Genomic DNA, 22,661 nt, shown 5'->3' with positions numbered 1-22,661 from the left:
CAAAGTTGGGCTTGGTCTTAACAGATGTGATTTTGTTTACCTGCCTGAAGCTTCATGGCTCACTAACTGTTTGCTTACCTCCCCTTCAACTCACTTGGCCTACCATTTCTGAAAAGCCAATGAGTTTGAATTGTATTCACCAGCTCTCTTGTACAGATTCTCAAAGCCTGCTGTAACAGCAACATGTTAGGCAAAAATACTGCCTATGCACTGCTTGTTTCCTCTTTATTTTTAACAGCAATTTGGACATTAACTGTGCATTAACAGGTCACTGCAAACGAGAAAAGAAAGAAAGAACTTCATTCCTGCCCTCTAAAATAATGATCTCAATGTCTTCTCTGTCAATTTTACAGCAGCACACCTCTAACCACTCTTAACCTAGCAGGGTCAAGACTCCAAGCAGAAAGTCCGAGTGGGACATTTTGGGAAAGGCACCGATTCTTCACAAAAGCAGAAGTATCTGAGTGGCAGCTACTCCAGTTTTTCCATTTGTTTATTCCTACACTGCTGAAACCCACAGATATCCTACATTGAAGTCCGGCGCAATCCCAAAAGCAGAAAACTGGCAGTTGTGGAGCACCTTTTCCTGCCAATCAGTTAACACTGCCAAGAGCTAAGTAGCTAATAATACATGCTTACATGCCGACGGGCACATTTCTGCACAGCCCAGTGGTTTCTTTTGGTGGGAGCACGCTTCAAGACTTACTGCCACCGTACGTGTACTGGACAGACTCCTCTGCAGCAGAGGGCATCTACCATACTCTTTGCCTGGAGATGAACTCCCGCTGTTCCTGAATTCAGCAGCACACATCTGTCACCATTTACTGACTTTGTGAAGAGAACTTATTTTTTCCAGTTAAAAATCAAACAGTCAAGAGAGCTGCCGTCTTTTGTCCAGCTACAAAACATTTCCCCTGCCAAAGCACATAAATACATGAATAAGCATCCTGTACATCTACACAAGTCAGTGGTGATATTGCTCTTCATTTTAAATTCATATAGGCACTGATGGGGAGAGACAACGTTTACTGTCCAATCTTATAGAGTAAGCTTCAGAAGTACCCCCACCTAAAGAACTCTTACCCATTTTAAAAACACAGAAACAGAGACACAAAGAACTTGCATGAATTACCTTAAGTCACAGAGTTTCAGCAGAGGAAAATACAATCTATCAATCTTAATATTTAGTCCCTTCCTGCAACTACTGGACTCGTGTTGTTTTAAAATTCACAGTAATCCTCACTGTGAAGAAGGCATCACCCTATTTTATACATATAGAAACTAGAAGAGAAGCTGATGTACAAATATTGAAATGTGAGCATTAGCCAATTTCATCTGAATATATGCAGCTAAATAAGTATCTGAATTCCAAAAGTGCTAGTTCAGACATTCAAGTTTAAAAATACTGGTTAAAACAGACAACTTCTGTGTTTGTGGGTTTTAAGTACATACAGAAAGAAATGTTTTCTGACCTTCATGGATATGTCCAAACACATGAAGCCTTGGCTGTATTCGTCTCTGGACTGTGTTAAGCAGCTCTACACATCCTACCCGTTGCATTTTCTTAGGTACCCAGTCTAGAAAACCTTTGGAAAAGAAAGGAAAGCTTTAAAAGAAGACAGGTTATTTGCAAAGCCGTACTGCTGTAGTATTCAAAAACATTTCTGAGATCTAGCGTCTCATCATCTCTCATAAGCAGTCAGAAGAACTGACGTGGAAAATAATGGTCTTTGCCTTGGTAAGTAGAAGAGGAAAGAAGGAAACATAAAAGCTCATCTGAAGAAACAGGATTATGATAACTCTTTCCAATAATTTTTCAAGGGAAAAAATCACTGCAATTAAAGCATTTTTGCACTGTCGTTAGCAGGAAAACTCAGTGCTTTATCCATTCTTCTTCCTTTAGGAGACTGATGATTAAAGAGCTGCATATCCAAAGCGAGTCTCTAAAGCTAAGCACCTAAATCAACACTTAGATATTTAAATCCTGCCCTGGGATGCAGTTATTGAAAGTGAACACTTTAACCAATGTAATGAATTTGCGTGACTAACGATAAAAATATATTGTTTTCACACTGACTCTTATATTAGTGGAACTGAGGTGAGGAACCCAGAGCATATCTAAGAGCATCCTCAAGAAGAATCAGTTGAAGAGCTTCAGATAGCAAGAGAAATTTAGCCTTTGTGCAGTAGACATGTTTGTAAGTGCTGTACTTACTCCCACAGATCTGTATAAAAATGCACTTTTTATGAAACAAAATGAGACAAAAATATACACCAACTTGCTTCTATGCCCATAAACTTGCTGCTTACTGCCAGCTGAAGTGTGTTGCATCCTTCACAGCAGTATAAGAAGGATGTTATTGTGTTAGAGGCTTTGGAAGAATCCCTCTTGCTTCCTTTCTATTGTTCAGCCATTTTTCATCAGGCTCAAACTTGGAAACGTAGAAGATACAATTGTTCTGTTTTTCTTTATTTGTTCTGGTACTCTTATTGCGTTCCTGTCATAGCTCTGCATCTCTGACTCAGATTGCTGCAACAGCAGGAATATATTGTGCTTTTGAGAAAACTGTTGTCAGCCAGAGAGGTGCAGAGTCAGGACCTGGTTTTCATATGTTTACTTTTGAGGAGCAATCAAGCATGGCTAAGTAGTATCTAACCAGCTGGCTTAAAAGGCCAGAAGTGTGGTATTCAAGCTCTTGGAAAAGCTTCCAGCTGTACTGGAGCTTCAGAGTAGGTTCACACATCGAAAAATACCTCTTTAGATGCCAGCGCCTGAAAACTGAGCTCAGCGGGTTTTATCAAAATGATAAAAATTTGCCCTGCTATCAGTCGTGAACTAGGTGTCACATAAGTCATGGCAGTGGACATAGGCTCCTAATCTATTCAGATATCTCTGAAGATGCTGCTTGGCTCCCGATGACAGGATGTACAAAGAGAAAGCCAGATGAATTACAGACAGAGCAGGTCAGTGCACCCAACGCTCTTCAAAATTCACTGTAGGAAATAACAAGTATTTAAGATGTCACAGTGAAACCAGCAGTTCCTCTGGAATTCAGTTCATGTTTTTTTCAGAGGAAACACGTTATAACTTTGGGCTTTGTTACTTCAATGATTTGAAACAGTTAATTGTCAGAACGTCTGCGGTGAACATAAAGGGAAAAGTATTTCCACTTCAAAAACTTCACAAACAAAAATCCATAAAATTAACTTCTCCATTAAATTAAGCATTATTTATGTTGAACATGTTTTTGTTTACATGCATTATCACCCTTCTGAAGCTTTCCCATATGTTAGCAGCTTATTATGTACACCTGACTACACAAACTAAGAATAATTGATTACACCTAGCTAACAATTAGAGATCATCTTAGGGTTTTTTTAATGTTTGGTTACTTTAAACAGGTTTCTGCAGCTGTCAGGAAAGTATAAATCTTTGTCACAGACAATCAAGCAGACAGCTAGAAATGAAGACTTAAGGGTGAAATTAAATTAAAAACAAAAAAAAAAGAAGCGAACTTTTGAAGAGAAAAGAATCATAAATGAAGATCTTTGGGAGTCAGGGAAAGGACTTTCAAAGTTACACTACACATAAAACTAACTAAAATATGCTGATTTAGAAATCAGCATTAGCACTTGTAAAATACCATATTTTGTAAGCTCTGAAAAAAAGGTCTGTTTGTTGCATGTCTAAGTGATTTAGAAACAAAGAAGTCCATAAACTCTTAATGGTGCTTCTGCCTCTAAATCATGTGGGCAAATTTAAATCTATCTAATAATGTAGTATTAATTAGTTTAGGAGGATGCATGCTTTTTGGAAGTGAGGGAATAAGAAAGCATCAGAGAAAATGAATAACAGACAGAATTTAGGCAACCATGCTGGGAAAAAAAAAAATTGAATTTGCAAGAGCACTGATTGCTTTATGTGATCATTAGGAACAGCTCTGATCTTGCTATGTGAGATCAGAACAATAGTAATCAGCTTTCTGGTTAAAATAATTAGCTTGGAGGGTCAAGGAAGATCCCAACTCCCATTCTGTCTGTGGACAGAGCTACATATTAAGGAGGTTCTGTAAGTTGGGCATAGCGCTAATTTCTTTTGAAGCATCATGTATTTGTTGCCATGAGTGTTAGGGATGCCAACAGCTGATGCCCTCAGGCAAAGTGTTCTGTGCTATGAATGTATCAATACGAAAAATAAGAAGATATGTGAACTTTAAAAAAGGAAAATCCTTGGAGGATAACTCAAGCTTATTAACAATAATAATAAAAACAAGTGATTAAATTAGCACAGCACTTGAAACTGAGTGGTGTGAAACTTGCTCTCTACCTTCAGACAATGGATTTCAAACAGGGATACAAGGATATTTGGAAGAGCTGGAGGCTCTTTACAAACAGCTTTTAAAGGGCTGACATTCCTGAAGAAATTTTAAAAGCATATGACTTAAGAACAAGACAATGTCAAAGATCCAGTGTTACAATGCAGGCCTTGGATCTACGTAGTGATTATCTCCATTACTAATCATTTGGAGAAGATATATCAAGGCCTAAACAACTTGTCTCTGCCATCCGCTTTTATGGCACAGGTCCAGGTTACGAGCAGTCTGTGACATAGCATCAGACTCCACTTTGGTGGAGCAGCAGCACACAGGCCTGCTCTGTGAGAAACGGAGCTTGCAAAGCAGCCCTTTCACCAGGATTAGTGAGCAGTGGAATGCAAACGTGTCCTTCTATAGGAAACAACAAAACACAAACCCTTTGGAAACTTTCTCCTCCAGATTTTGAAAAAGGAGGAGAAAGGGTGGAAGACAAGAGGATTTTAGCTTCAGGAAATTGAGGACTGAAGGGAATCTAAAGGTTTAAAGGAACCAACTGCCTTCATCTTACACAAAGCACTCCTCTGCAGTAAGAGGCAGCAAAACATTTCAGTACATGCTTCACTTCCAAGTCCAGTTATTAAATTAGTGAGAGTGAAATACATATTAGCATTAGACATAGCTTGCTATCTGTTAGATTTGTTGACAAATGTGTTAAAAAACAAAGCCTTTACTGTATCAGGACAAGTTTCTGTGATAATTTCACTTCCATAACATAGATCATTTCATTATTATCTGAGAAGGTAAAAAACTTCTCCCATCATGCTTTGTATCTTCAGTATTATTACTTTTAAAACACAAATGCAAAACTGTTTCATGCAGGTCTGTTAGCGTTACTGTATTGTATCAATAGGCAATTCACCCTATCCAAGGACAGGCCAGCTACTGCAGCATTTGGGTTTGTGAGACAGGAGATAAATCAAGTCAGCATAGAAATCCATGGTTGGTGGGGGGAATGCTGGTGCAAGTGAGGGAGAATGACAGTGCTACAAAATAATCCTGCACTGCTCTCTAAGACTGCTCCATGCTTCAAGTTGACTGATTTCACCAGTGGCACAGTGGGCAGATGCACAGGAAAACTGGACCTCACTTATTTATAAAGCTCATTAAGACCTTATTTATTAAGATTTTATTTTTGTAGCCATTATGTTATTCTCTACCATTGGTTGTCAGTAATCACAAAACATAAACCTGAGCTGAAGTCCTGGTGCTGCTGACATCGGTAAGGATGTCAGTTTTGACTTTCATAAGTCAGGTTTCCACTCTTTGTCGAAGGACAGGCATCAGTTACTGTATAATCATTTGAAATTCACAGCTAACAGCTCTAATATTTTCTTACCGAGAGGTGGTCCATGTGTTATAAGAATATCTATCCCATCTGGAATAAGGTTCCACTTCTCTAATAGTGCTTGGCCTCGTGGAAGATTAAAGCCCCAGCCATAAAACCAAGGTTGCCTGCCAAGAGAGGAGGAGAATGTCTTCAGTGCTACTTCCATGTATGGTTACCTAATTAAAATACGGAGATTAACTTTCTACTAGCATGGAATCTGGAGACAAGAATAGTATTCATCTTCTTTTTTGTGTGTGTACAGTGAAACTCCCTTTCTGTATAACCAGTGTTATATAACTTGCGTGGAAAATCCATGCAGCCCTTAACAATTTCAGCGGCAGCACACAGTACAATGTTCACAGCATTATTCAAACCAGGTATACAGTAACTCTTACAAGAGCTGGGTACCAAGACCCCCCCCCGTGGATTAGCATGCCAGGCTCCCATGGTATCTAGAAGCACACCTGCCTCAGACAGGTAGGTGTGGCTAGATGTTCCGCATTCGCTCCCATCATGTTTGAGCTGTAGCCCACCATCATTTGGGCAGGGAAAGAACCTGGCACAACCAGAAATCCTACTCAGAAGCTGGAGACATCACCTGTGCTGTTTCATTTCTCCAGTCAGAAGCATCCCATCAGAACAACACTGCTTCTTTTCTTATATACAATTTTCTTCTGCTCACTGGTATGCTGAGTGGCTTTTAAGATGCTATCCTTTCAGAATTTCTTATCATATGGGCATTTGCTCTTCTTAAAATGTAAACATAGAGCGGCTCATCAAAGACCAGTGGGACTGTAACAATGCCAGTCAGAATGCCATTTACCTGTACCTTGCTGTCCCACTGATTAAAAAACAGTATTTCACGGCAATTATATCACAGTGGTAAATTATGTCTTGCTGACTATATTCTAATTCTAGGCCATAAAATTGAAGGGTTAGTTTTAGGATGGAATTTTTAAATAATTTTTTGACTGACATGTTCTGGCCATATCCATATTTGGAGAACAACAAACAGACTGCTGTGATTTAATAAGGTTTATGATAATTGCAGCCTTAGTGTTTATAAATACATACACATAAACCAGAGCTCCCTTTGAGATGTTACTTTGTTGAAGAAAGCTTTACACTCCCTCGCTGCATCAAAAGACAGAAAGAAATCTTTTAAACAAATTCTCTGAACTATACTTTACATCATGTATGGCAAAGACAAAAGAAAATGCCCATGAAGCTATTATTCATCCTGTTCCATTACTGATGCTTGACTAACATTTCAAAAATTAGCACGTCTGCAATCTTCATGATGATATATTTTCCTCTTTTCCTTTTGGAAAGCTGTAAAGCACACGTCTATTGAAAACAGCTTAAAGTCTAGAGCTTGCTAAAATATAAAGGGATGTACAGGAAGAAAAGAAAATTCTGGTGAAAGGAAAAGCAGAAGGGGGCTTTTCCATTCTTCCTTCTACAGACAAAAAGAGCCTTAGCTTTTCTAGAGAGGCTGTGGGTGCCCACGGCTAGGAGAGAGCTCAGCTTCCAACTCCTCATCACCCAGCATCCTGGATAGTCAGGTGTCCCAGGGATTAAAAAAAAAGAGAAAAAAAAAGAAAGGCGAAACTTGGTAAATCTGCCACTGGGACCAGGAGCATATCTCAGCCTCCAGAAGTTGTAATGAGGGAGGAAAAGCTGTTTGAAGAGATGCTAAGAGCAGCAGCAACGGAGCAGAAAGGTTGTTCTAAGCCAGGCGGCTCCGACCAGGGCAGCTGCCTTCTGCAGGTACCCACGCAATTCAAACCCCACATTTCTGGAAAGCTGTTCAGCTTCCAGAAGGGTTTCCTCCTAGCAGGAACACAAAATGGCCCACGGAATATGACTTTTCCCATCCCACTGCTGGGGAGATCACTTGCAGTCTATTCTCTGCCTTATTTTGCAGTAAGCTGCCTGCAACTTCGGTGTGCAACACTGTCACACAAATCAAATCCAGGCCTGGGAAGTCTGATCTTTATGTTCTGCTCACCACTGACAGAATGGGAGTGCTTTTGTCTCACAGAAGTGCTGTCAAAATAAAGAAACCAGAGTTTGCAAGGTGCTCAGATGTTCCAGAAGTGGAAGGCTTTATAAAAATACAAAGACGATAGTTTTTTTCCAAACTCCCTATCCCTGCCATGGGATCACACTTCAAGACTTTCCTGACAAGCAGCTTCCTTCACTAAGATGAACATACTCAACTATTTGGCAAACTGTATTAAGGGCCAGAGCAAGTTTTCCAGGAGCAAAATCTCATTGACAGAAAATACTCGCAAGGGCAACCAAGAGGCAAACACAGCGTCAGTCAGCACAGTCGATCCTGCTTCAGCGTTCAAGCACTGCTGAGATGCAGTGACTGCAGCCCCCTGCTCCCACCTGTGGCCCAGGACAGCACAGGCCCCATGTCCCCAAGGGATGCAGGGTCAGGATGCATCCCACAGCCTGCAGCCTGCTGGGCACAGAGGAACTGACTGCTCCCCAGTAAAGAACCCAAGGAGAAAGATCAATATTTGCCAAAGAAGAGAAGGTCAACAACCTCCAGAATGATTATTTTAAGCACACAATGAAGCATTTATAAAGAGAAATAATCGTGACTGTCACAGGTCGTGTCAACACAATTCAATCCCGCTGAAATCCAAACGACTACGAACGGCACCATGCAGACGCGAGGGCCTCAGTCTGTCCCTCTTAGGCCCAGCCCGAACGTGGCGGCTTGTTAAGAGCCCATTTCCCCTTATGAATAGGCATGATCTGCTTATTAAGATCTGCAGCACTTTCCCCATCCCTGCCTCCCTTTGTGCCGGCAGCGCGCCCACCCGAGCTGCAGGGCTGTAAGTTATGCATGCTGGAGCTGTTCTTTTGTGAAGGGAAAATGTTCGAACTCGCCTGATTTGCCATTACCCTGTCTTTTGTGACAATCCCAAGATCGAAAGAAATGGCCGGAGTGTTTTGGGCAAAAATCTGCAGTCCCAGGAAGGATTCAAGCGGAGGATAGTAGCGTGCTTTATTTAAGAGAAGGAAGAAAAATCATGCCCTTCAGTGCCCCCACCCCCAAAGCCAAACCATCTTTATACGCACGCGAGGATTTTATAAATCCCCAGGTCCCCTCTTCTGACAATTTACTGCAGAACACCCATCAAAGTTTCAGAGTAGGAACAAAAAATCTTCTCTAATACCCACTAACAAGTCTGTGACCTGGATGTCACGCAAAGACAACTTGGTCTAAAATTTCCATTTATGGTGGAACCTGAAAGCAAAGTCGAAGTCTTAGTATCAAGCACAGAATATCTGGATCCCCTTATTAGCACTTGCTGATGAAAAGCATACTGTTTTTATAATTATTTTTCAATAATAGTTCACATTTTATAATGAAAATGCTATACCTTATGTTATTGAAGAGAAAACCTCCTATTCTCAAAAACAACACCCAGTGAAAAGAAAAACATATTTGGCAATTAAAGACATACATCATGAATGTAATTCACCTCTGAAGTGAAGTGCTCATGTGTAGAAATGTACTTTGATTTAGGTCTTCTTAAACAGAACAGTTGCAGTCTCTCCATTTCCTACTGAAATTCAACAGCATTATTATTATAATAAAATAATAATTGTGTACACATAAGACTCTAGGGGCGAAATATATTGGAAGTGAATTTGTTTACAGCACAATTAACCTTATGTTAAAAACATATGAACAAGTTTTACAGGTCAAATAATCCACCATACAAAAAAGGCTGAATTATCAGAATTTGTGCTAGCAGTCGGATGTTGCTTTATGTACTGAATTTCTATCTTTCTGTTCTAAAGTAACCATTGGAATAATTTTCTTACAGAATGATAGTTGCTATGACAACCATAGCAAATTTTCCTTTTCTGAAACAGATGTCTCATTTAGTTGAAAATTAGAATGTGAAAAACCCATGGGAAAAATTAATTCAAACTTTAACAGAACACTGACTACAATGTAATCTCTTATAGGTTAACCCCTTAACATCTTCCTGCACTCTTATAGTAACCTTCTCATAAATACTAATTAAACCAATTTAACCTCCTATGAATGACCTTCTTAGCTATCATTAGCGCTTTAGCTGTCTTTGAAAGGAGCAATTCTGTTACAATAATAACTGAAAAAAGTCATATAAGAAAAAAAGTGGTCAAACATATTACCATCTTAATTATTTATTAGTTTTCCTTCTTTTATTCAGCTACTACTGGAAGGAGCTACCGTGCAGTCCAAGAATTCTTTTGTCATTTAAATGGGGCATAACTTAGTTTTACATGTGATTTACTGTAAAGGGCACTGATGCACTACAAAGACTTGACCTGTAATTTATGTGAACATTGAAGGTTTTCAATTTTCAAACCACTGGTATCCATCGCAATCTGCTCATTAGACATAGAAGGGGATACAAAAAAGGATACTTGACTGGTGAAAACTGTTTATGTACATGCATTTTTCTTTTTCAAGCAATGAGGCGGTAAATCTCCATTATCTTGATTCTACTTAAATGTTTTTACTTAAAGAACAGATTCTTTCCTTTCTCTACATGGCACTTGGTCATCAGCTACAAATGACCATGGAAAGCAGCCAGTGGGCAGTTAAAAAAAAATACTCAAAGCACAGCATCACCCTTAGTGTCCGCAGAGTGCAAGCCACCAAAAGAACTTCAGCGCGGCAAGATTTACAGCAGCAACTCCAGCCAGGCTGTCCGGTTGCTTAAGACAAATCCTGCCACCAGTAGGCACACAATTACTCTTTTTGACTTCAAGGGAAAACTCCCTTACAGAGTCCAAAATCCACAGAGAGCTATGGGTGGTAACAGACTCAATAGCTATTAGCATATCAAAGGGAGCAGTGGGCAACGTCTTGTGTACACCTGAATAGCAAAAAAAACATAACTAGAACACAGTTATTATAGATCCTCATTTTTGTAAAGCTTCCTACAGACAGCTTTTTTGCAGCTGAAAGGCAAACTCTCTAACTAGATTTCCTTCGCTTACAAAATAAATTTCAATGGTTCACAAACACATGCAACTTGTTCCAGTCTTCTCTCCACAACAGTTGTTCCACCTGTGGGAAAACAAGCAGATAGGGGCAGGTAAAGAAGCTCAGTGGGAAAGAATGGCCCAAATCCTCTCATTCCTGCTCCCTCATCACAATTGTAGAGCCACACATAAACCTAATCCTTCTCGCTCTTGATTTAACCTAACTGTTATTGCTCGCTACAGTTCTGAGAACAGAGGTATACAGTAATGTCTACACCATATACCCTCCCTATCTGTTCGTTGTTCACATTCTTCCCATTTTCACATTCACCATCACTGCATTAGATGAATTTAACCAATCTCTGTAACTGTCTACTCAGCCTTTCCTCCGTAACTATCCAGTTCATTAATTTGGCTGCTTTTTTACTCCGTTTTCTCACCAAGTAAGAATTCTAAAAAGCTCACCTTTTTTGTGTGTGTATATGTGTATGCATTTGACATCAGTTGTTTCTACATTTAAAGGAGTTGTGAACTAGCACTGTTCTGTCCTTTTTCTTTTTTCTCTTGCAAGAGGACTATCCAAATCATGCAGGAACCAAAGGAGCAGTTGGACCACTGGAGCTGGCAGGGACAAGCAGGACATGTTTGTCTGTAGGCTCTCAACAAGCATTCACCATCTTGGCATCTGCTACATTAGCAGTATAACTGAGATGTGAAGAAAAATGGATTTCAGAAGTTATGAGGAAACTTAACATGACCAGCTTCCATGTGAGAGTGACAAGGGCAGTATATTTTCAGAGAAGACGTATGAGAGCAGTGTATGGAAAAGATTAAATTATGCAAAAAAAAACCAAAACCAAGATTCACCCGTTCTTAACAGTAGAACCATGGTATTTTAGTGAATGCCAAAGCCTCATACTTAAATCTGTTAAATGCAAATGATGATTAATCTCATAGGTGATTAACCTCTGGAACACATGGCCACCAAGTACAGCTTACAGGTGGAAAGTCAAAAGTGGCAGGGAGGGGAACTAAGCTAAGAACTTCAGCTAAGACACTAAATGCCTTGCACAGTGTTAGTTAGGGGTCTGTAGTGAACAGCAAATTGAATCTGCATCTTCCATCAGCCTGCTGGCCGCAAATATAGTTCAAGTATATTTCTTTCATGGGAAAGTCTGCGGTGTTCTTGGTTTTTTGCCTTACTTGCTTTGCATCCAAAGTTGTAAATCTCGAAACTGAATCAAATTAAATTACTGTTTTCACAAAAGGAAAGAAGTGTAAAAATCAGAATGTGGCCCTTTGTCAGTAATTATTTCTTTTGCAATTTGAGTTACACATAAAATCATTCATCTTTTGTTTAGCAAAGGATTTCATACATCTCTGACTGGAAAGAAGAAAGAATGAGCTGTGACTAATACGAACTGATCATTTCTAAACATTAATCTGTTATAAAACAATGAAAAATAAAATGAAATCCACTTTATCTTCATAACAAGAAAACAGAAGATAACAGGTAAAGAGAAAAATTAATGAAAGACTGAATTTAAAACATGCCAGCACCAAACGCAAATAGCTTATTTCATTCTGATGGGAGCCAAAAGATGATATCCCATCTGATTTTTTTTAAATAATAAAATAAACCCCATAAACAAACTTAAAAGTTCATTTGGAATAATTAGCTAAGAGATTTAATGCTAGAGGTACAGATGTAGAACTGTATGGACAATCAGTATGGTATTATGGACTTAAGGCAGGGCTGCATTGTTTAGCTTCTGATATCTTGGAGTCTGATTCCCAACACTGAAAATATAGGTACAGGTAGGTTATCCAGACTGTACTTCCAATACTGGTAACTGAGAATCACAGTGGTTAAGAGGGAGGAAGACTGAACAGCCCCTCTGTCCACAGTACAGTCGTGACCTCCTTTTAGATAGAAAAGTTGCTACCAATGGACCAGTCGGTACAGAAAAAGAATTCAAGCCTCATCTATGCGTGGCATCTTTACAGTTTTTCCACTATCAAATGACCAGACAGCTAAAGAAACATGTTCTTCTTCCACACATCTGGCTAGTTAGGCTTTACTGAAGTCCTCTAAGGCTTTGCAGAACTCTACTAGCTACGGAGATGGAACATCCCTCCAAAAGGAGACACCATACTTTGGCTTTTTTATGATGCAGCTCCTGGAGGGACTCTCTCACATGAAATATGACTCAAATATATAGGATGTGTAATAGGTGCACTAAGAGTTGATTAAAAAGGCCCTCACAGTACCCACTTCTCAGTTTAGTAACTCACCAGGTTTGCATTCTTTTCTCAGAACACCAGGAGTAATTAGGCCATATGGACTAACTGTCTGCCAGTTCTTTCCTAGTTTTCCTTCTTTTTCTTTTTCTCATTTTTTAAAGAAAATTCAAAGCCATTTTGAGTTAAACAAGCATGAAAATGCTTCCAAAACTAATACTTTAATACAGCACATGCGTACATATGCATGAAGTGCATTCTTTTTAATATTTTCAATTTAGCAACAGATGAACTTAATTCTTGTTTTAAAAAGCACATACTGGTGCTTCATATGCCTTATTCTTACCTGGAGTGAAAAACATTCACATAATCCCAAATTCCACGCTAATGCTTTCCTGCAGTCCTAAATTCACCCCACATTACTGTAGTGGAAAACAACTGCTGCAATAGAACTTTCTATGCCAAAAATGTACAGCTTCAACATCTGGATGTTCATTCAGCTAGTTAGGAATTCTGTGGTATCCTTATAAAAAAAATCATACACTTATCTGATGTAAATTACATAACTGGAAATATGAGACACACACAGGTATAGCCTTCCATTTTAACACGGGTTCCAATTTATTCTACTTTCTTACTGGAGAAGAAAACTGTTCATATTAAATAATGGTGATTTTTAAAATAAAATTAATTTATGAACATCAAATCCAAAGGAAGCATTTTGATGTTAAACAGATCCACAACAAGTGGCAGACTACCACTTTATCTCTTACGTTCTGGTCATGGAAAATAGAAAGAACTGAGACAACTGTATTGTAATAACTGTAGTTAGAGACAGTAATTCTGCATACCACACTTCCTTAGAGTACGATGTAAAGTCAGCATCTACTTCTCAGCATAGCAATGCAACTGAGATGAATGAGGCTTGCGAACAAGGTGTCCTTGCAAACTAGTTGCGCAGAGGCTTGCAAATTCCTCTCCGCATGATTGCCGTACTTACTTTTTAAGTTCTCACCACATAAGGCTCGTAAGGAAGAAGAACCAATTGAAACACGAAGTTACAATGGCCAATTGACAACTTGAACTTATGAACTTCGGACTTACTGCGCAGGCTTAATAGGCTAATTAATATTACTGTCTCCACCCCGGGCAGCATAAAGTTAGAGTTAAATGCACATGCGATGTATGATACACTGGGGGTACATACAAGGGGGGACATATATTGGGGAGTCTCTAACCTCTGAGTACTTCAGCCAATGAGGAAAGGAGGAGTGACAATGCGGTCTGGAGATAGGGATAAAAGGGGAGCTGCGCCTCTGATACTTTGAGACACCCTGCGGGGGGGGGGGAGGGGGCTGTCCCCATGGACTCTCGCTTTGTTTGAATAAAGAAAGCTAAAGACTCTCCTCTGTCTCTTTTTGGGATAAAGATAATTGAGCAAGCTATTCGAGCAAAATTTTTCACAACACACCTATTGTGTAAAAACCTATGGAAAACACACGCATAGGAGCGATTGTGAAGTCGGGACGCTGATTGTCACTCCGTATAAAGGGCTCAGAAGCTGGTGGAGCTTTGCCAGTTTACTCCAGCTGAGAATCAGCTCCACGTGGATCCGCCCCAAAGTAGTTAGCTATTTGTGCTTCTCTTGGATCATCGCCAAAGGGCTCATCCAGTACCCAACTGTGTTTACATCTTTGAAACATCCTGAAATTGCTGCTGTCTGAGACTCCAGCCCAGACTACAGATAGAGCTGGTGGGCCTTTTGTTCAAGTGAAAAATAATTTAAAAAAAAAAAAAGCGCCAAAACAGCAACAACAAAAAAAGCACTTTAAAGTTTAAAATCAGCTCTGTCTCATAAAATTAAACTTGTAAGCAAATGTGTAGAATAAAGAGAAAACTGCTGTGGGGGATTACTATTTCACTCTCATGGTTTATGAACTGCAGGAAAGTGAAGCCAATTCCCTGCAGTGAGATTACAGGTCTCCTCTTCTATAGGTCTTAAATTAAAAACCAGCTGAATCCAAAGTGAGCTAGTTTACTGGATCAGAAGATTCAATTATTTCTGCTAAGTAACTGAACGTGAACTACTTCATTCTAATAATATACAACTAATAATTACTGCCCAAGAAAAGACTTTTTTCTACCAAGCTAATTAAACTAAAGCAATATATTTTTCAACTGCTCTCAGATTTAACTAAAGCTAGAACCGTTTGCAGCAAAACAAGCAAATGCAAATCCCCACTCACACACAGAAATACAAAGCCACACAATGCATTCAGATGCTACAAGAAACAGCACTTACCCAAAAATGTTATGGGAAATAAACATAACTGCTGATCTATATTCAGCATACATGCACACAAGCATACAGCGCCACATCCTGCACTCCTGTACAGATACAGAGGAGGAACACAACTGCAAAGTGGATGCGAAGGTCCTTTGGATTCAGTAACTGACTAAGCTCACTCTGCTTGAGATCACTGTGAAATGTGTTAGAGGATTCATCCGTATCCATATAACACGAACATGTATACATAAGCAGTACAGAACCACCTCTGACTTACTTTTTTCCTCTCTTTTGACCATCAAAGATGGAATTGTTTCTGACCCCTCAGCCTTGGGCAATACTGGGGAGAAATCTTAAGTGAGAGAAAACATTTTCTGGAACATTCATTGACAGGAAAAGAAAAAAGGGCTGTTCTAAACTGCCATCACTTTAAAAAAATATCCCATGGGAAATGGAAAAGTTCTCAGGAGCACATAACAACTAGAATTTATCACATTGGTCACCCTTTGACAATATTTATGAGCTAGGTGTAGCCAGATTTTCACTTTCATTCACTCACAAAACCTAAAGCAGAGTTTGTTTAGATAATATTAAACGTGTTCTTTTAACATGCTATAGAAAATTCACTTTCAATCTGAGAAATCTTGCTTTTGTTTCATAAACATTTTCTTCTGCAGTGTTAATTATTGTCGCTAATTCATTTCAGTCACTTGATTTGTACTGCAGTGTTCATTAAAAAGACCTCTCCTCAATTCTATATGATTGCTCATATAAGCAATGACACCTGTATACCTCTTGTCTACTGAATGGCACTCACATTTCCTTTGTTTCCAATTCATGTAACGAGAACGCTGGCCAGGCCATGTTTACCATATGAAATGCACCGATTTTAGCAAAGTACCATTAATAAGAAAAGTACATATATATTCAGCAACCTGTTTCTAATGCTAAAACAGCCAAGAACGCACTCTTAAGTCTCAGTTTCTTTCTGCCACTGGAAAACCTTTTACACTTCAAGAGTTCAACATCTTACATTTCTCCCCACCACCTCCCCTGAACAGCTGAATTTAATAGATCAAAATCATTTTGCAGAAAAAAACATTCTTACGATCTCCCATATGTTGCAAACTAAACTACAGTGCATTGCAGTTTTAAGTGTTTTTAGAAGCAGCACTTTCCAAAATGGAAAACAATTTCTGATAAGTACGGAAGAGGAAATAAAAATATCACTCGAGCATTCCATTAAAACACAATTAAACCTGCATCTATGTGCCACAGACTGTAATTAATATATTTTAACAGAATGATCAATTTCGCTTTCTCTCTTCTGAACACGTTGCTGTTTCTTACCCATCTGTCACATCTTACCTACCTTTGACTGAACGCCTGAAATAAAACATCTTCAGCATTCTAACCATAATCACGCAGCCACATCAGGAAGGCTTAGATGCCAACGTCTTCCCCCAAATTTCTGAAACTTGAGATGCCTCAAATCTAAATAACAAGTGGAGCCTATTACTCCCACTCCCAGCCAGCATTCCTTTTCTTCACAAACCATGTCTGTGTACCCAGATTATTCATTTATATTACCTGCCTCACCACGGAGAAAGAAAGAGCTCCAAACAGCTTCTGAGTCGCAAAATCAGGGAACATCCACCATTATTAAAACAAATTTCTGAGCAACCAAAACCCAGCACTCTGCAGTACGTCCACACCCAGCGCTCTGTAAACTTCAGCACTGACACAGCTAGACATGAAAACAAGCCACCTGCTCAAAAATCTACTTACTCTGAGATCTGCAAGAATTTTAGAATAGTATTTCACTGCTTTACAAACCAGTAATTGCTTACATGCAATTGCACTTCAGTTATTTGTATTTTTATTTTTTGACCAAGTGAGGGTGCAGAAAGGAGAGAACAAATGAGGATCAGATATTTTACTTAGAAAAATTCCTAGTTTGGCTTTGTCCAATAACATACATTTTTTACTCCCTATATATTTGCATCACAAGCAAGATATGCAATAGTTTTTTTGTAGACATGAAAGGGAAAATAAGAACTAAGAATCAAAGTGGTCATTTTGAGGCAGAAGAACAGTGATTATTTCCTGTGGATTTTACAGAGGATGAAATGTGCAACATAATATCTTGCATCGCTGCTGTTCTATCATGAGTAAGCCACGCTCCCAACTTGGAAGGCACATTATGTTAAATGAAGTCAATATTTTATTTTAATACAGCTTCATTTTAATTGATGTTCACCTCAATGACTATAAAGATTTGTACAAGGTCTGGCAAAGTAAACATGAGATGATTCATCACTGGCAAAATGAAACCATGTCCCTCTCATGAAATGAACCTATAAATCTTTGTTACATTATTTTACTGATGGAAACTGAGTTCAGCGAGGAATGAAAGAGACTATTATAGCTGCTCTTGAAAAGATGGAGGAGGAAGACACTGAAACAGAGACTAGGGTATGGATGGACTAGACTCCATGGGAAACAAAAATCAGTCTGCCTCCTTTTGCCCTCTGCATACTCTTTGAAACCATTGCAATTGCATGGAGGTCACCAATTTTCCTGTCCAAAGCGTCCTCACTCACATGTGCAGACACATAAGAAAAGAGTCTGAAAATGAGTATAACAAAGTCTCCTACTTTGCAACTAAAAAATCAAATCAGACAAGGAAAAGAATAAAAGGATGAGTTACACACCTGCAGCTAAGGACTACTGATGACACTGGACTACACAGCTTGAACAAGGGCACTTGACTGCATGCTGTAACAGTACAGATAGCTGCAGCACATTGAAAAAAGGGCCAAGAAGCTAGAACAGCTTTCCAGCCGTAGCACTGAAGTGGGGTGATGACATGGAGAATGAAGCCCTGTTGAGGTTACTTTGGCTGAGGTGGTGGCTGCTGCAACTGACAGGTCAATGTGTCTTACACTTACGCAGCTTACACTTACACAGACAGAGCTCCCGTCATTGACCCAAGATGCTCAGTAATAACAATAAATTAACAGAATAAGTGCTTCCCCCACACACACCCCTAACCCTCTTCATTTGGTTCCCATTATCTGAACAGAAATGTTGTATGAGAGCTGTTGGCCTCTGTGTAAACATGTGAGGACTGTATCTAATCAGCATCCCGTTAGAGAAAAGCAATAAAAAAAAAAACAAGAGTCCAGCCTGGGCATCTGTCACTTCAGCACAAATGGTCACAAATGTCTTTCTAGGCTGATATTAATCTTTGCTCTTCCGTTTTCCCTGATGGAAATAAAAGTTTCTGAAGTTCCAGATGGGCTATAACAGAAGAATGAAGAAGGAAATATGAATACATAGACACTAGGAAAAAAAAAAGCAATATTGCAAAAAAGAAAAATGAGGTTCTGCTCAGAAGGAATAGATTCCTTCAGATAATCAAAGCCAAACAAAAATCCACTCTCTGGATAATGAGTCTGGAGGCAATCTCATCCAAAAGGGCTTTTTAAAGCTGTCCAGGACGATGTGTCACTTAGAATAACAGAACGGTCGTGTTTGGGAGAAGGGGTTTGATTGCTGCTCTCTCTGCCACATTGTGGAAAATGAAAAAAAGTGCAAAAAGAGAAAAAATGCTCTCCTGCCACTTTAGATGCATGTTTTAGGACAGGATGACAGAAGTTTCTCCTACAGCTCTGAACAGCTGCTTAGAAGCATTATGGAGATTCAGTGGCTAGGAAGAAGATGCCTTCCTTCTGGCACTTACATTTCTCCCGCTATGTCAAGTGAAAGGTATACTCTTACCTTGCCATTAATGCACAATAGTCCACCTTTAAATAGAAATTCCTGCCATTTTCTACAAGGTCAAGGGATAAACACAAAATAACTTCTGCAAAGGTATACCTTACCAATAAATGAGGCAGGGATGCAACATTAGACATTAGGGAAGCAGCAGTATAACCTTTGCCAGATATAGGGGTCAATTCATTCATTTTCAAGTCTTCTCATTAGTTATGGTATGCAAGAGGAGAACAGAGGGCTGTGTTATTTACTCAGTGGGTTGTTAAAAGCTCAATAGAAACAACATAGTACAGCAGAGCCTGTTAAGCTCCAGCCACGCTTCAGCGTGGTATTACCAGAACCCTGTGCAACAGAGAAGCAGATGTGGCAATGCTCAGGATCACACCTGCAAGTATGAAACTTGGCAAGGTGCTCTCATGACAATACAAAAACATACGTGCACCTTTACAATTATTTATTCTTACATTGTGTTATTAAATAATGAGCATAGAATACATAGTTGCCTCATTCGGCAAGCATAACACATTTTGAGCACTGAACAAATCTTGTACAAACACAGTGTTTGACTAATTAAAACTGTTAGCAGTACACAGGCACAAGTGGATTCTATCTTAATTCTAGGTGCAGCTAACACTCTTACCTTTGCAATAATAGTATGTTTTAGTGTACATTGTGGAGGAAAGGAACTATAGCGGAAAGCTGAAGACCTATAATGCTCACTAATCATTGATTAATTTCATAGAATCATAGAATGGCTTGGGTTGGAAGGGACCTCAAGGATCATCATGCTCCAACCCCCCTGCCACGGGCAGGGCTGCCAACACCCATATCCGTGCATGATATCCTCATGCAGATAACACCCAGTCTGATGACACAGCAAAGAACTTCTGCTACAAATGCAAACTTACAGTGTTATTCTGGCTTCCTGACTTTCAAACCACCTGTCTGGACTGTCCACTGCTTGTTGACAGTTTGATCTCAACAGAAAAGCTCCCTAGCATTAAGGACATTTTAATACCTGTTCGTTTCGGGTATCAACACTCATATCTCACTCTAGCTCCACAGCAGGATTTACAATCACAGCAACATTGCTCAAAAGGAATCTTTGTAAGTTTTCAGCCCAACCTACCACTCCAAGAAAGGCAGTAACTGTCACTAGATAGCGTCAGCCATGACTGTTGTGTTAAGTCTTGAAAACACCTGAGCATGGGCACTCTGCCACCTCCCTGTTGTTCCTGCTTGCTGGCAGTGGTATCTATACATTATGATTTTACACATTACTAAAAAATAAATTAAACCTCTCTGGCAAGTGGCTTCATGCTTTGCCCATCCAGATACAGGAACCAATAGCACGTGGTGCACTGTCAAGCTCACCAGCCTCCTTGGCCAAACACAGCCACAGAAAACTCTTAAAACTCAAGATTCTCTGGATACGTTTAAAATCTTGGTATTCTCAAGTTTCTCATGAAGTATCTAAGTCATTATGCTCCTCGCCCTCATCATATTTACTGATAGTCCCCTGGTCCAAGATACTCTTGTGCTGCAAATACCAATTTTTAAACAGAAGCTTTTGTACTTGGCAGCTGGCATAACAAAATGGCTGCTCCCTGCCTGATTATACTACCAATGTAATTAATGTTTAAGGCAGTTAAATTTTTGTTATTGAGTAGAGGTTCAACCTGGCACTGAAATCTTGCCCCTGAAGCCCAGGAGAGTTATAGCATTGGTTTCTGAGACAAGACAGTGTCCCATTTCTTCTCTGCAATTAAAAATAACCACTGAGTTTTAAATAATAGTAGAGGTCAAAATATCCAAGTGCTATTGAAAATATTTAACTACACACAAATGGTACCTACTTAAAAGGCCTTAGAGGTTTTCATGTTATACAAACCAATCAAGCTTTCATGGTTTACTCTGCTACTAAAACATCTTAACCAGAAATATAATCTAATTCTCTACAGGTCACATATAAAAACACAGATGGCTACAGGTAAACACACTGAATTAATGCCGATTGGCATTCACTCAGACCTTATTCCAGGGTTCTCAAAGTACTTTACAAACACTGATCAGCCTTTTTCATAAAGGAGGGATATCTGTAGCTTTCATTTATTTTTACACAGGGTAAATTAAGACAGAGGGTTAGGGCTATAAACAGAAACAGAAAGGGAGGATCTGGGGCCCCAATTTTTACATAGCTCACCTTCTAATTAGAGTTATGCATGTACAACAAACAGAAACTCTAATTGGGAGTTCTCCAATTAAACAAATCCACTAAGAAAAGCTATATGCATACTTCCAAGGATGGAAAAGAAAACATTTTAGGATACTGAGCAAGCAACTGCATGAAACTTAGCCGCCTTATTGAGCTCAGAGAGGCTTAAGAACTCTAAATTTTGAAGTCTTTACTAGATTTGTAAGCTTTTTATAAAGGACTGGCTTCATGATGTAAAGGCAATAAAAGATTCACCACAAAAAGTTCACCAATGTTCTGCACTTTTAAGTTTTTATCATTATTGTGATGCACAAAGATTAATTTCCCAGAGAGACTATGAAAACACCTTTCTTTTCTGGGCAAATGAGGTACAGAAACAAAAAGAAATGCTGAAGAACAGTAATGCTCATTAGGCATAGACTTGTACGCAGCCTTCAATTTAGCAGACAGGCAGACAGACACACACAACAGCTGTTTCTCTTCCTAAGTTTTCTGACCAGTGGCCCTGCTGATGGAGCTCGGTTACTTCTACCAAGTTTTCTTCTATGTGTCCTTCTGACAGAATGATGTAGAGCAATTTCTTATTGTTATTGCTGCCATTTTCACTGGATATGACATCACTTAATGGGGAAACTTCACTCAGCATTCTATGGTAACAAACAAAAAAAGAACAGTTTGGCTGGAACCACATGAGCATAATCTCAGGCCTAATTCAACAGAGCTGGTGCAGGAAGGCTTAACATTGCAAAAAGAGAAAACATTTTGTCAGTCAAGAGGGGTAAAGAGAGACAGTCAACCCTATGGAAACCAGACAACATGGGATATGCAAAGGCAGAATCAAGCATCATCCCAGTTCCACAGACTTTCTCCATAGACCACAGGCAGAATTAGCAGGCAGGAAAGGAAATCAGTGGATTCCCACTACACTCGTCAGCTTTTGGGAGGCATCTTCAATCTTTATAATACTGCGGACAATGTAATGTCTCTTTGTAAGATACACATTCACAACGCTGTGGGCACCAGGTCTTTTTGTTAAAAAAGCTTTGCCAGCCTAGGTTTCATCACCAAGACTTACTCTCATATGATGTAAGTGAAGATCTTCAAAGAACTCTACAACACTTACCTTCTGGGACCGTAACAGGGTGGGAAATGAGTTAGCAGCACTGTGAAACGTACTACAGAAGCTAAGATATAACCCAAAGCACCACAGAATTGGAAAAATAAGGATGACAGTAAATCTAAATGAATGCATGAAAAAATGAAAAGCAATCTTTTTCAAGAACAATGGGTCATGCCAGACAGCCTAGAAAATGTGTGCAAAATCACAGGATAAATGCACAAAGGGAAAGCAACAGACCATATTTTACAGAAACATTTATGGTTTGGTGGGTGGAAAAAAGTTTTCTCAACAGATTTTTACAGACCTAA

At 39.3% G+C, this 22,661-nt stretch overlaps 1 protein-coding gene across 8 annotated transcripts in view; it reads right to left on the bottom strand.

The window, feature by feature from the left end:
* The window catches only part of MPPED1 (metallophosphoesterase domain containing 1), a 65,119-nt gene that overhangs the window by 5,334 nt on the left and 37,124 nt on the right, over positions 1-22,661 (bottom strand). For 6 of the 8 annotated variants that reach the window (XM_021392621.1, XM_021392625.1, XM_021392632.1 and 3 more), the window contains 2 exons: positions 5,713-5,828; positions 1,473-1,586 (listed from right to left, as the gene is read on the bottom strand). In XM_021392621.1, coding sequence (XP_021248296.1) covers positions 1,473-1,586; positions 5,713-5,828 — 230 coding nt within the window. Of the gene's footprint in view, positions 1-78; positions 272-639; positions 915-1,472; positions 1,587-5,712; positions 5,829-22,661 lie in introns of all 8 variants that reach the window. The other 2 variants (XR_002437267.1, XR_002437272.1) reach the window with 2 other exon arrangements.

The sequence above is a fragment of the Numida meleagris genome, chromosome 1 (assembly GCF_002078875.1).
Source record: "Numida meleagris isolate 19003 breed g44 Domestic line chromosome 1, NumMel1.0, whole genome shotgun sequence".
Classification (NCBI taxonomy): domain Eukaryota; kingdom Metazoa; phylum Chordata; class Aves; order Galliformes; family Numididae; genus Numida; species Numida meleagris.
The sequence above is the reverse complement of the archived record's forward strand: the minus strand, read 5'-3'. Positions and strand labels throughout refer to the sequence as shown.